The 15387-nt window shown below is 41.2% G+C and overlaps 1 protein-coding gene across 6 annotated transcripts in view; it reads left to right on the plus strand.

Annotated features, from left to right (window-relative positions):
* DNAH9 (dynein axonemal heavy chain 9) overlaps positions 1-15387 on the plus strand; it is a 346949-nt gene that overhangs the window by 36377 nt on the left and 295185 nt on the right. For all 6 annotated transcript variants that reach the window (XM_039476345.2, XM_074388185.1, XM_010339862.3 and 3 more), the window contains 4 exons: positions 3882-3950; positions 5888-6014; positions 9608-9863; positions 10944-11185. In XM_039476345.2, coding sequence (XP_039332279.2) covers positions 3882-3950; positions 5888-6014; positions 9608-9863; positions 10944-11185 — 694 coding nt within the window. The remainder of the gene's footprint in view (positions 1-3881; positions 3951-5887; positions 6015-9607; positions 9864-10943; positions 11186-15387) is intronic.

Below are 15387 nucleotides of genomic sequence, written 5' to 3' on the forward strand. Positions count from 1 at the left end.
TGATCAAGGATTCAATTTTTTCTCAAACTGCGCAGATCTAACAAAGCACGCCTGTGAGGCAGGTCTGCCCTGTGGGTGATCCATTTGTAGCATCTGCTTGGGTCTGGGCAGGCTCTTTATTTTCAGATGAAGAAACGGAAGAATTGAAGAGAGATAACTTGTCCAAGATCCTAGAGACAGGCAAAGAAAGAACTGGGGAAAAAATGCCTGGTTCTCCAGGCTCCTAATCCAGAACACTTCCCAGGGACCTCCAACCCTGGGAAGTTTGGGAGGGAGTAGGACTGAGCCCTCATGCGTGCCAGTTATGCAGTGGAAGGGTGAAGATATGTGAATGTGACGGGGGGGGCAGGGGGATGCCAGGGCTGCCTCTAAAATGTGGACTGCAGTAGCTGTCACAGGTCTGGTTCCCAGGGAGCAGATCTATGATGTGTGTGCAGGAATTTACAGAGAGCCTTTCAGGAACAGCACCCATGAGGGAGGGGCAATGGATTGGGCAGAGAAAGAAGCTGAGCTGCTGAGCTGCAAGAGAGTTGCAATGGAGGCCTCAGCCAGTGCTCAAGGGAGCTTGGGCCCTTCAGAGCTGTCCTGCCTCTGTACCCCAACATCAGCTGGTTGGATGTGGGCTTTCCGGAGGAGGGGTGTGACCTTTGGACCAGGCAGCTCGCTTTGGCCAAGGCTGTTCCCAAAGAGGGAGGCAGCATTGCTTCTGCAGCAGCCAACACTCCTGGCTGGAGGGGACAGGGTGAGGCAGGGGTGGAAGTGGGGAGGTTTGAAGGCACACTAGAGCCTGGTCCCACGAGGGGATCTGGAAGGCACACAACAGAGACCTCTGTAATTCCTGTGAAAACTCCCCCTTGCTTTTTTTTTTTTTTTTTTTTTTTTTTTTTTTTTGAGATGGAGTCTTGCCCTGTCGCCCAGGCTGGAGAGCAGTGGTGCGATCTCAGCTCAGTGCAACCTCTGCCTCCCCGGTTTAAGCGATTTTCCTGCCTCGGCCTCCCGAGTAGCTGGGACTACAGGCGCACCACCATGCCCAACTAATTTTTGTATTTTTGGTAGAGATGAGGTTTCACCATGTTGGCCAGGATGATCTTGATCTCTTGACCTCGTGATCCGCCCACCTCAGCCTCCCAAAGTGTTGGGATTATAAGTGTGATCCCTTGTTTTACAAATGAATTCAAAGGTATATTGTGCTCTATAATAGGAAGTGACTGGTTATTTAAAATGTTTTAGATTTCTCACCATGAGGTGACATGGAGGCTTCAGGGAATTTCACTGTGCTTATTCCTGTGACTCCCCAGACCCACTCGGTGACATGCCCACGGGAGAAGCCTCACTCTGCCCTGGCCTCATTCTTTTCTAGATACAAAACTGAGACCTGGGTTGGGGCCTGTGGGGCTGGTGGAAATCACACAGCCTGGGAGGGGAGAGCACCCATTCGGGCTGGAACATGTTCCACCTCTCCTTGCTGTCTGGCAGATGCATCTGCTCATTCACCACGAAAGTGGAATGAGTAACTGCGGGAAAAAAATGCCAGCAAATTCAGTGCTTTTTCTGCAGGCGTGAGGGCTTCTGTGGAAAGCTCAAGGGATCTAGTGAAGAAATCCTATGTTAGTTTAAAGAGCAAGCGGATTTTAAGGAATCTCTGCAGTAAGCTGCCTCATTTTGCCACCAGGACAAACAGAAATAATCCTCCACATAGTTAGTGTGAAAGTTTAGAAGAATTAAAGAGACTTTACCGATTTTTTTTTCCCAGGAGATGACTTTCATTAGTGTTGCAGCAAGTGCCAAAACCCGTTGTGCCTCGAGCCACGTGCTCCTCTGTGGTCTTTAGCATTTCTGCAGAAGCCTCCGTGTGTGTGTGTGTGTGTGTGTGTGTGTGCATGCACACACAAAGGCACTTGTGTTTATGTGTGTTATGTGTACATGTGTACACACATGTATGCATTACATATACACATGTTTCAGTGGTAAAAGCTGGGAGGGGCCCTCATGTAAAAACATGAAGAAGTGGTAGTGTTTCTGATCACATCTTCTAGATGGATTTCAGAAAAGGGGAAACAGACATATTTAAATATATATAAAAGGCCAGGTGCAGTGGCTCACGCCTGTAATCCCAGCACTTTGGGAGGCCAAGGCGGTCAGATCACAAGGTCAGGAGTTTGAGACCAGTCTGGCCAACATGGAGAAACCCCATCTCTACTAAAAATACAAAAATTAGCCGGACATGGTGGCACACATCTGTAATCCCAGCTATTCAGGAGGCTGAGGCAAGAGAATCGCTTGAACCTCAGGAGGTGGAGGTTGCAGTGAACCAAGATCATGCTACTGTACTGTAGCCTGAGTGACAGAGCAAGACTCTGTCTGTCTGTCTCTCTCTCTCTCTCTCTCTCCATATATATATATATATATGTAAATGTAAACATATATATATATTTTTTTAATATGCATGTACCTACCTAGATATTTACCTGGCATATAGTGTTATAAACAATCATGCATCACTTACCAATGGGGTTATGTTCTGAGAAGTATATTCCTAGGCAATTTCATCATGATGTGAATGTCAGAGAGTGTATTTACACAAATTTACATCTATGGTCTAGCATATTGCTGCTAGGCTACAAATGTGCTATGGTCTAGCGTAGCCTAGGAGCAAAACACTGTATGATCAATATGCTCTATGGTCTAGTGCATTGCTCCTAGGCTACAAATCTGTGCAGTGTGTGACTGTCCTCAGTATTGCAGGCAATTGTAGCACTGTGATAAGTGTTTGTGTATCTAAACATATCTGAACATAGAAAAAGTACAGCAGGCTGGACGCAGTGGCTCATGCCTATAATCCCAGCACTTTGGGAGGCCAATACAGGTGGATCATGAGGTCAGGAGTTTGAGACCAGCCTGGCCAACATGGCGAAACCCCACCCCTACTAAAAAATACAAAAATTAGCTTGGTGTGGTGGTGCGTGCCTGTAATCCCAACTACTCGAGAGGCTGAGGCAGGAGAATCGCTTGAACCTGGGAGTCAGTTGTTGTGGTGAGCTGAGATCATGCCATTGCACTCCAGCCTGGCAACAGAATGAGACTCCATCTCAAAAAACAAATAAATAAAATAAAAAGTACAGCAAAAAATATGGCATACAAGATAAAAAATGGTACACTTGTGTAGGACACTTACGATGAATGGAGCTCGCAGGATGGGAAGTTGCTGTAAGTGAGTCCATGAGCGGATGGTGAGTGAATGCGAAGGCCCAGGGCGTTACTCTACACTTTTATACGATTGGCAGCACAGTAGGTTTGTTGACACCAGCTTTACCACAAGCGTATGAGCAATGTCTTGCACTGTGGCACTAGGCAACAGGAATTTTCCAGCTTCATTAAAGTCTTATGGGACTGGTGTCTTACATGCGCATATATGTTGACCAAAATGCCATGTGGTGCATGATTGTATATAACAATTGATGGTCTTAAATACAGAGAACTATAGCACCTATAATTTTTTTCATATTTTCGATTTCCCTTTTATTGAAATTTTTGAAGGACCTCATTTACCTTGTGTGTGACTGGCTTAGGTAGGTGAGGGTGTTGGAGCTCCAGGCCCAAAAGGTTATGAGAACTCTGTCACTTGCAGAGCTGTTTGCATTTCAGGAAGTGCAGATGCCCTCTAGTGGCCAGAGTAGGATGTTCGGGAAGAAGAAGGGCTCTGTTAGGGCTATTTGGAAACCAGCCAAGGAGCTATTCACGCTCTTTTAAAGACTGCATTGCACTCCAGCCTGGGCAACAAGAGCAAAACCCTATCTCAAAAAAAAAAAAATGCAGTTTGTTCTTTGGATTATTGTTTTGACTTCTCATTCTGTGTCCCTTTTTCTCTTTGGTACGAATAGTTGCATGGAATCTGCAGAAGGAAAGCGAATGAAACAAAAATATGAAGATACGCTCTCATTGCTAGAAAAGTAAGCAACTTCCGGGATTGCGTTGGTCCGCAAATCACACAGCCTCCACGATGCCTTTTGCAGCTCCTAGTTTGTGCAGGTTCCTCAGTGGCTTTGAAGTATCACTGTGTGTTTTATGTTATAACCACAATATTTGTGAGTACGGTATTTCCGGGTTGCAGGCGTAGGGTCTCTGGTGGAATTCAGCTCTATTCTGGAAACAAATACTTTTCCGTTGTAGTTTTGCTGGGAGTGTGAACTAGCTCTAGGATTGGGGCGCTACTCGCGATACTCCCAAGATTGGCGTCACGGAACATTGCCACAGCTGCTTACTAAGCAGAAAGCAACAGTGCATGCTGCACAGAGAGGAAATAAGTTTAAAAATACATCCTGCATCATTTTATGAAGAAAGCATAAGAGTGAAAGTTTTATATGACTTCAGAGTTGTTCCTGCTTTGAAGCTGAATGAGTCTTTCGGGAGCTCGGGGTCTGAAAACAGCCATTTCTTCTCCTTCTGCCATTTGCTCTTTCTCCTGATTCAGAAGGCAGAACCAGGGGATGGTTCTCGTAGTTGTAGCGGTTCCGATTATGATTGTGATTACGCTTAGCATTGTTCCAGACAAATTAGCTCATAGCACCTCTACCTGCCAAGTAACACACATTCCACCCCTTTTTACCTCCAAAATAACTTCAAGTCCATCCACTTCTCTTTGTCTCCACCACCAGCATCTTCACAAGAGGCTGGAACTTCTCCAGGCTAAACTGCTGCAGCGGCTTCCTAACAGTCCTTGCTGCCTTCAGATCCGTTCCCCTCAGTACCCACATTGTTACCAAATCCAGTAATGTCATCACAGCCACCACCAGCTGGGAGGCCTTGCAGTGGTTCTCCTAGCCTCCTTAACATGACATGAAAAGTCCTCCTTGAGGTGGTCCATGCTTCCCCTCCCCGCCCCCCCACTGCACCATCATCTCCAGCCTCTGCCATGCTCTGTAGTTCTTGTTTCAAGTACTCAGCCATGCTGCTTCTCCCCTCTACCCATTGGCCATGCCAGGAATGCTCAGTCTCCCTTCGCCACCCAACCTCTGCCCATCCTCTAAGACTCAGGCAAGCATCCCTTCATCACTTCTCCTATGAAACCTTCCCTGACATTCTTCTTATCATCCCCAGCCCTCCATCTCTGCCATTAGGTGCCTGATGCCCTGTACATTTCTTTAGGATTGCACCTGCTGCACTGTGTCAAGGTGATCTGTTTACCTGTGATCCTCACCATTAACTGCCTTTACTGTTAGGTACTCATCCATCATTTTTATCCCCCAATCCCAGAACACAGTAGGTACTCAGTCAGTGTGTAATGACTGAATGATGAACGTCCATAAGCTACATAAAGATTAATGTGAGATGGCTCATGCCTGTAATCCTATCACTTAGGGCAGCCAAAGTGGGCAGATCACAAGGTCAAGAGATCGAGATCATCCTGGCTAAGACAGTTAAACCCCGTCTCTACTAAAAATACAAAAAATTACCTGGCCGTGGTGGCATGTGCCTATAATCCCAACTACTTACAAGGCTGAGGCAGGAGAATCGCTTTAACTCAAAAGGCAGAGGTTGCAGTAAGCCAAGATCACACCACTGCCCTCCAGCCTGGGTGACAGAGTGAGACTCCATCTCAAAAAAGAAAAAAATTAGTGTGAGAACAATTCTTCCCCTGTAATTTCTTCCAAATTTACTGAGACTAATCACAACTTCCTTATCTCCCTGAAAGGTGGTCTCATGGAGTCTTTCTCTTCTCTGATTGAAGCAATGCTCCCTTTAGAAATTTGTGGTTACCCACAGAAGCTGATTCAGCCTGGCTGGGTCACTGACTAGTAGCATCTTCAATTCATGTTGCAGATCATGACCAGGTACTGGGGAGTGGAGAGGGGCCTTATGAGGTGGCTGTTGTCTCTGACCCTTGCAGGTATGAGACAAGACTTTATGAGGACTGGTGTCAGACGGTGTCAGAGAAGTCACATTGCAATCTTTCTCAGCCACTTCTGAAACGTGACCCAGAGACGAAGGAGATCACTGTCAACTTTAATCCACAGGTCAGTCGGCTAATAGTAGCTCTCCTTTGGGTACCTGAAGAACTTCTTTGGACTCTGTTGATTTCAAAGGCATAAAGATTTTTTTTTTTTTGACACAGAGTTTTACTCTTGTCACCCAGGCTGGAGTATGGTAGTGCGATCTCAGCTCACTGCAACCTCCGCCTACCAAGTTCAAGATATTCTCCTGCCTCAGCCTCCCAGCATAAAGACTTTTTATAAGAATATGCAAAAGGCTGCTCAAAATAATTTGTACCCTGGATTTCTTTTGTGGGGTGAATCCTTGGGTATGGTGTTTTATTAAGTTGTCTATGTTCACATTTTTCACTGGGGTTGCTCAATATTTTGCTTTGATTTTGCACAACAGGAAATATTGCAAAAGGTCACCACTCATTTAGCAGCAAACATAGCCCACTGAACCTACCTTGAATACTTACCATGTCTGAAGGCCATTGACTGCTCACTGGAGGGCCAACCAAATGCATGTAAGACTTGGCTCCTGCCCTCAAGGAACCCATGGTCTAATTGGGGGTCAGAACCTTAGCATGCAAAATTTTATCTTCACTAGATGGCATATGGTAAATCCCAGGAGTGGCTTTGGAAATAAGACTCTAGATTAGTGGTTCTCAACTGGTGGTGATTTTGTCTTCCTGGAAACATTTTTGTTTTGTCAAACTAGGCAGGAGTGCCAATGGCATTTAGTGGATAGACACCAGGGATTCTGCTAAACTTCCTGCATTGCACAGGACAGTGTACCAGAACAGAGTTACTTGTCCAAAAATGTCAAAGTGCTGAGGTTGAGAAAGTATTTTAGATGATCAGAAGAGTGGAAGACCAGTGAGGACTATAGCAGCCACAGAAAGTTTAATGCTGGAGAAAAATGATAACTACAGGTTAGTTTGTATTAAGAATGACATTACTCAGGTCAAAAAAACTGTATTGGCCACACTGAGCTAAAAGCAGTCACCTACATCTCCCCTGATTGCCTGTGCTACAGGAATGCACTATAGATTGAGCTGAAAACCAACCTGATGGCATACTGGTGTCTTTCAAGAAAATTGCAAACGTCACTTCCTCCTCTGCAATCAAAGTCAACAGGGAATATGGAGAATTAATTTCTTCACTTTGGCAAGACATGAGTCTGTTTAACTTGCTGAACTCCTTGGATCAATTTTATTGGCATTCACTGTGAGCAATATTGAGTAATAAATGCCTAAAGAGATGAATATCTTGATTACCAAGCAGGCCACAGTCTCCATGTTGAAATATAGTAATTAAGTCCTTGATATAAGTCCTTGGTATAAGATATATTACTATATAGTAATTAAGTCTTTGGCATATGACCGTACTTGGTCCTGTATTGAAGATGGACCCGCCTGTATATACTCCAAGGGCAAGGACCTTATCTGTCTTCATGTGTAGCACGTAGGACATACTTTGTAGATGTTGGCAGGTGATAGAAGGGAAAAGAGGGAGACAGGAAGAAAAAGGTGGTGGAGGGAGGAGTAAAATTAATACCTAATCTATAATGTGAATTGATGGGGGACAACTACAAGCTTAAGACGTCCAAGAAGAGCACAAAACCCCTCGACACACAGCTTTAAGCAGTGTGGCCAAAGCTGGGCTATTAAGAATGAACAGTAACACGCTTATCAGTAGAGAGGGACATGATCAGAAATTTGCCCCTTTGGGGACAGGGTAAGAATTGTGTAAGTTAATTTTTTCAAATTTATGTAAATCACTTAAATTATTTTAAATGTCTTATTGTTGGGCATTTGCATTATTTTACGGTTTCACCAGTCTGCATTTCATTGATTCTAGGAGGCATCTTTTTACATATTTATGTCTCTGAAATGGGAATGTTTATAGTGTAATAGAATGCCATTTTTTCCTTCTTTCTTTTGTTACACATAAAATAACAGTGAATCTTACAATTGATGACATCTTAAATTGGATAAAGCATGGTATAAATAATGCTACAACAAATATCCCTAGTTTTTATTGTATGCATTCTTGATTATTTCTATAGGATAAAAGCCCAGAAGTGGCATTTCTGGGCCCAAGGGTATTCACATTTTGAGACTTTTCATGAATATTATCAACTTGTTCTTTAGAAAGATGAAACTCAGTCATTTTCCTGCCGAGAAGATACTGTTCATTTCTTCAAATAGTTTCTAGACTGTTGAACTAAAAAAAAAAAAAAAAACTCAATGTAGTTCAGTTTGCATTTATTTGATTACTGGTAAATTTGACTGTTTATCATGTGTTCATTACTCATGTATATTGATTGTTGTATGAACTGCTTGTTCATCATGTTCTTTGCCCGTTTCCTAGTGGAAGTACCCTCTCTTCCTGTGAATTTGCTAGGATATTTAGGAAATATGTGACAGAAACCAAGAAATCTTCTCCAAATATTTTTGCCAATTTAAATGGCCAAATAGGTTGGCCATTTTATGTTGATATTTTATGCACAAAAACATTTATGTTTTATTTTGTGGTTTTATGTTTGGCATGACTTTCTCTACTTCCCTACTACGTCAATAGCCACACATCTTTTTTTCATAATTTTCACTTTATGCAGTTAAATTTTTAATACCTATCTTGAGCTTAGTTCCAAGAAAACTAGAGACTGAGTCCATTTCCCCACAAAATGGTTACCATTCCTCTGCATGCTGAGCAGGGTTTGCCCACTGGCGTTGAAGAATTGGCCCAGAGCACTGGAAGGACAGCTAGGAGCCAGGTGTCTTTATGTGAGGTAGAGACAGAAAGAACCGGGGGCCATCTGTTTCATCACCTGTACCTATGCCCATCAGTCCTCATGGGTCCAGGTAGAAACATCAATAAATAAGGAAGGATGAAGAAGAGGGTGCCTGGAAACCCTGTTGTCTTACTAGACTGTCTTACTAAACCACCCTGTTGTTTCACTGGACTCTTTCTGCTTGGCTTCTTATTTCTTCAGTTGCTGCTAAATTTGGGACTCCACAGAAGTTCAGAGCTGCCTGGATGAGCTCCATTTCCTGACCTCCTAGCATGTTATGACAAGGAAATGCAGCAGAGGGTTACAGAAGTTGTGGGATATTCCAAATGAATACATTGAATAATTAAAGTTGTATTATGTGCACCTCCTCTCAATCCTGTCAGGGACTCGCTATGACTGTTTCATTTAGAAAGAATGACAGAGGTCTGAATTTGAGGCTTCTCATGAATGTTGGTAGCCCAGGCCAGACAATTCTCCTCCTTTAGACCACCCAGCCCGACTGGCTGGGCCAGCATGAGCCCATCATTTCCACAGTCGCATTGCCCAAAGCACAGAAGGCAGAGCCCTCCCCTGCCATCACTCTTGTCTCTGTTCTTAGTCTTTCCTCTTCTTTATCATTTACAGATTTAGGAAACCTTGCTGCTTTCTGAGACATCTTCCTTCTGCCTGATATTTGATTTTCCCTTTCTGAACTAGATTTAAGAAACTGATAGAAGCAGAACTTAAGAAGAGACCCAGAAGATTTTTGGGCCTCCTGGGATTGTTCAGTCCTTGAGCAGTGCTGCAGATTACTCATTATCACTGAATGACAGGCAATTGTGTTGCTTCTTTTCTCCAGCTGATATCAGTGCTGAAAGAAATGAGCTATCTTGGACCCAGAGAGATGAAACACATCCCAGAGACAGCAGTGGCCATGTTCTCCTCCAGGGATTTCTACCGGCAGCTTGTGGCCAATTTGGAGTTGATGGCAAATTGGTACAACAAGGTTATGAAAACTCTGCTGGAGGTGGAATTTCCATTAGTGGAAGAAGAGCTGCAAAATATTGATCTCCGCCTCAGAGCAGCAGAGGAGACTTTCAACTGGAAAACAGAAGGTAACAGGGCACCACCTGAAGTCTGACAAAAGCATGGGCATCCAGGGATCTAATAAAGTTCGTAGAACCTCAAATTATTCCCTGGTAATTTCATTTGGGTTTGAAATGAAAGTCTGTCTTCTCCTTTGACACCTATCCAAGCAGAGAAGGCAAGAAGGGTTGGTATTCCTTTTCTTCCTTCTCTATGGATATAGTTGGTAAATTTAGAAAACCTTGCTGCCATGCACGTTGGAAGCTCAGAGGTGGCGTAAGATCTCCTACAGTCTCCAGCGTATATTGGGTAATGCATGAGTGAGAGCTCTTACTATATTAGCTTTGCTATTTAATTTTCTTAACTAGATTGTAAGCATCTTAAAGCAGCATGCATTGACTTCTCTAGTATCCCTCAATTCAGTGAACATTCGTTGGTTCATTAGCATGGGCAGGGTACTGTGTGACAAGCTAGAGAGATTATGAGGTGTATGGGACATGGTCTCTACCCTCAAAGAGCTCACATTTAGTGGGGAACCACAGTCAGATATGCAACCTAAGTTATAGGGAGCCATCGTAGAGTTAAAGATAAAGTGTGATGAATCACAGGAGAAGGAGATTAATTCAAATTAGGGTCCTCAGAAGAGGACCCTAAAGTTTGAAAAAAGAAAAGATCACAATTGATTTATGAAAGTCTTCAAATGCCGTATTAAGCAAGTTAGAACTTTATTTCATATACACAAGGAAAAGACATTTTCAAAATTTAACACAATGAAAGTGCTTAAAACATTAAAAGAATGATTAACTCAAATAAGGTCATCAAGTCTCAGTGGTATTTGGATATAAAACTGTACTTCCTAGCAGATGTATCAACTTTTGTGTGCATGGTAAGTAAGTGTTACCTCTTTCTCTTCTTCCATAATCAGGATCATGGTAAGGGTTGGCTTTTTAATACAACTAGGAGGGAAAATATTCTGATGATAATGAAGTTACCTGCATAGAAAAGTCTTATAAAACTTGCAAGTATTAAATCCTTATCTTTCATAGCAACTAACTTTAGCTATGTCACTGCAGCCTATTTCAATTAATTCTGTTTCTTTTGGGGAGCAGGCATTTGGGATTATGTCACTCAAATCACCAGTAGTATTCATGATCTTGAACAAAGAATTCAGAAAACTAAAGACAATGTGGAAGAGATTCAAAACATCATGAAAACTTGGGTGGCTCCAGTATTTAAGAGAAAAGATGGAAAAAGGGAATCCCTTCTTTCTCTGGATGATCAGCATGATCGAATGGAAAAATATTACAATCTCATCAAAGAATCTGGCCTTAAGATCCATGCCCTTGTTCAGGTAATAACCCAGCCACACAGGCACACATACTATGAGTTTAGGGAAAGCATCAAAAAGTGTGTTTGGGCACAATAAGTGATTTGAAAATTAGGACAGTCAATAAATGTGGTATCTTCTGGAGTTAAGGATAGAGGTTTAGGCTGATTGCAAAAGACTAAAGCTAATATATGGGGCAAATGAAAAGTTACATTTTGGTATCAATGTGTTGAAATTGTTACTATCTTCATGGTGACAACACTTAATTGTCACATGACTTCAGTCTCATACCTACCTCCAAGGAAACAGAAGAAGATGACCAGGGCAGAATCCTAAATTATCCACTGCACTAATCATCCCCATCCCAACTTACCCACACAACCTAGTGTGCTTGTCCAGCATCATCTTTATAAGCCAGCTCCGTAGAGCCTAAAAAAATGAAAGATTATCATGGTATCCCTAACTGTGTGTGATAAGAAAAAAATGAAGAGTACTGCATTTTATGCAGGAAAGTTCTGCCCTGCACTGTGGTCAGGGAAACTTTATGTCCCATCATCCAAGACTGAAGCTTCCTTGTGAACAATGGGAAAGGGTTATAAATGGCCGCCAGCTTGAACCCCTACGCAAGTAGCCATAGGGCAGTGTCTGAAAAGCTGACTCCTGTGGGAAGTCATGAGTGAATCGCAGTTGTTATCTGTGGATTATCTGTGGTTTAAAGCACAGTCAAAATGTTGAGCCTTAGGTCTAGTGCCACCAGAATTAAAAGAAGATAATTACCCCAATTTTGTCTTTGAGAAATAAGGTCCCTCAATTTGATTTAATTTTTAACGCCTTCTGTCCCCATATCAGTAGCTGTTGTAGAACCCAGGCATCCACTTTTCATTCATCTTTCTTTCATCGAACCATTCATTTATCCACTCATTCACCCATCCATCCATCAGCTGTATTTCCATAGTTGTCCTGGGCCCTATATTGAATATCAAGAAAATGTAAGATATAGTCCCTGCTTTGAAGTAGAAGAAAACCATCAGGCAAAAACAAGAAACTACGTTAAGATTTTAAAAGTTTGAAATCTATCTATGATCCATCTATAATCTGTGTATCTATCTATGGGTTGGCATATGCTCAAATCCATGCTCTTGAAAGTCAGAATGAGAAAAAATTTAGGCAACTAAATTACCAAATCAGTGAAACACATACAGTGACCTAGAAAAAAGTATGTATTATTAACATTTTAATTATGCAGGGGTCAACCAGAAAATAACCAAAAATGACCACAAGCCAAAATACTTACCACAAAAGTCTCTAAAAGTTCAGACACTTTAATAATATCTCTTACTACAACACAATAATAGTAGTTGATAGTTATCTAGTATCTACCATATACTACATACAGTGCCAAGCACTGTCCTAAGCACTGTCCATTTCATTTAATTCTCAATAAAATCAGATACTTCCATTATTATTTTATTGATGAGAAAACCAAGGCACAGAGAGGTTAAATTGTCTATAGCTGCCCAGCTAATAGAAGGCAGAGCTGTCTAACTGTAGCTCTGCACTTATCCAGTATATTACACAATCTCCAGCTTAGTCACAGAGGTCCCTTAGGTCAAATATAAAACTTAGTAATTAGGCCTTAAATAATATTTGCCTTTGATAACTTAAATATTATTAAATAAAAATCACTGAACAGAAGCTCCACAAACAAAAGCAATTTTTCTGCTAGTTGGTGCATAGTTGGTGCTCAATAAAATGTATGCTAAATGAAAAAATATATTTTTTTTGAGACAGTGTCTGACTTTGTTGCGCAGGCTGGAGTGCAGTGGCATGATCTTGGCTCACTATACCCTGACTTGCTGAGCTCCAGGGATCAGGCAATCCTGAGCTCACATCCCTGGTCTCAAGCAATCCTCCTACCTCAGCCTCCTACACAGCTGGAACTGCAGGCATGTACCATGAGCCCTGGATAATTTTTAAATTTTTTTGTAGCAATGGGGCTCCCACTATGTTACCCAGACTGGTCTTGAACTCCTGAGCTCAAGCAATTCTCCCACCTTGGCCTCCCAAAATGCTGGGATTACAAGCATGAGCCACTGCACATGGCCAAAAGAAATACATTTTAAAAATCATATTCTATCTATCTTATATATAATTTTACAAAAATGTAATCATGCATTATAGTTCTGTCATGTGATTTTTAATTTCAATCGGTTTTAGGGAATAGTTGGTTTTTGGTTACAAGAGTAATTTCTTTATTGGTGATTTCTGAGATTTTGGTGCACCCATCACCCGAGCAGTGTAGACTGCACTCAATTTGTAGTCTTACCCTGACCCCCCTCCCACCCTTTCCCCCAGTCCCCAAAGTCAACTGTAGCGTTTTTATGCCTTTGCCTCCTCAGAGCTCAGTTCCCACTTATGAGTGAGAGCATACAGTATTTGGTTTATCATGTCTTGGTTGCTTCACTTCGAATAATGGTCTCCATTTCCATCCAGGTTGCTGCAAATGCCATTATTTCATTCCTTTTTATGGCTGAGTAGCATTCCATGATATATGTATGCCGCAATCTCTTTATTCACTCATTGACTGATGAGCATTTGGGCTGGTTTTATAAATTGTGCTGCTATAAACATGCATGTATGAGTATCTTTTTCATATAATGATTTCTTTTCCTCTGGGTAGATAACCCAATAGTGGGATTGCTGGATCAAATGGTAGTTCTACTTTTAGTTCTTTAATGAATCTCCACACTGTTTTTTATAATGGTTGTGCTAGTTTACAGTCCCATCAGCAGTGTAAAAGTGTTCCCTTTTTACCACATCCACTCCAACATCTATTATTTATTTGTTTGATTATGGCCATTCTTACAGGAGTAAAGTGATATTGTATTGTGGTTTTTGACTTGCATTTCCCTGATCATTAGTGATGTTGAGAATTTTTTTTATATGTTTGTTGCCTATTTGTATATCTCCTTTTAAGAATTGTCTGTTCACGTCTTTAGCCCACTTTTTGATGGGATTGTTTGTTTTTTTTCTTGCTGATTTGCTATAACTTGATTTTTAAAACAGTGTACTCGATAACTGTCTAGGTCACTATTTTTCTACAGTATCATGCATAATGTTTAATTGTATGGATGCACCATGATTTGACTAACTCATCCCACTGTTGGATATTTGTGTAGAGTTGGTTATTCATTTATTACAGTTGTAGTATAATGTACATCTAGTACAATGTACAAACAAGTTTACATAGAGTTCAGTGAGTTTTTTACAAATGTATACACTCAGGTAGCTATCACAATACAGAACATTTGTGATGACCCTAGAAAGTTTGCCTGTCCTTCTTTCCAACCAGTATATCCCCATTCTCCTACCAGCCTCAATCATTGATCAGCTTTTTGTCAATATAGATTAGATTTATCTTTTCCTATGAATGGAATGATCTATCATGTTCTCTTTTGTGTCTGCCTTTTTAAAAACTTAGCCCAGTGTTGTTAAGTTTTATCCATATTGTTGCATTTATTATGAGTCTAATTCTTTGTTTTGCTGGAATTCCATTGTATGAATATAACAGAATTTCTTCATCCAGTCCCCTAATGATGGTCTTTGAGTTATTTCTAGTTTCTATGATAAATAAAGCTCCTATGTAAAGTTTGATATAAGTTATTTCATGGACATATGTTTTCACTTCTCTTGAGAATTGCCAGGTCATCAGTAGGCATATGTTTAATGTTTGTAAGTAATAGCCCAGCAGTTTTCAAAAGTGATTGTGTAATTTATACTCCCAATGGCAGTGTAATAAAGTTCAGTTACTCTGCCTCTTCACTAAATTGTGGGTTTGTGTTGTGGGTCTTTAAATTTTTAATATTTTAGTCAGTGTATGCTGGTATCTCACTGAAATTTTAATTTGTCTTTCTCTGAAGATTTACACTTTTGAATATTTTTGCATATGCTGATTGGCCAATTATATGAATTCTTCTATGAAGTGTCTATTTAAGTCATTTTCTAATTTTAAATTGGATTGTTTGTAGTTTTAGGAATCCTTTATAGCTTCTGGATACACATCTTTTGACAGATATGTGTATTGTGAATATCTTCCCCAAACTGGTGGTTTACCTATTTCCTTATTGATATATTTTGATGAGAAACAGTTTTAAATTTTCATGTAGTGTGATTTCCCTTTTCTCCTCTTGTAGTTAGTACTTCTGAGTCCTAAGGAAACGACCCCA

The sequence above is a fragment of the Saimiri boliviensis genome, chromosome 17 (genome assembly GCF_048565385.1).
Source record: "Saimiri boliviensis isolate mSaiBol1 chromosome 17, mSaiBol1.pri, whole genome shotgun sequence".
NCBI classification, from domain to species: Eukaryota; Metazoa; Chordata; class Mammalia; order Primates; family Cebidae; genus Saimiri; species Saimiri boliviensis.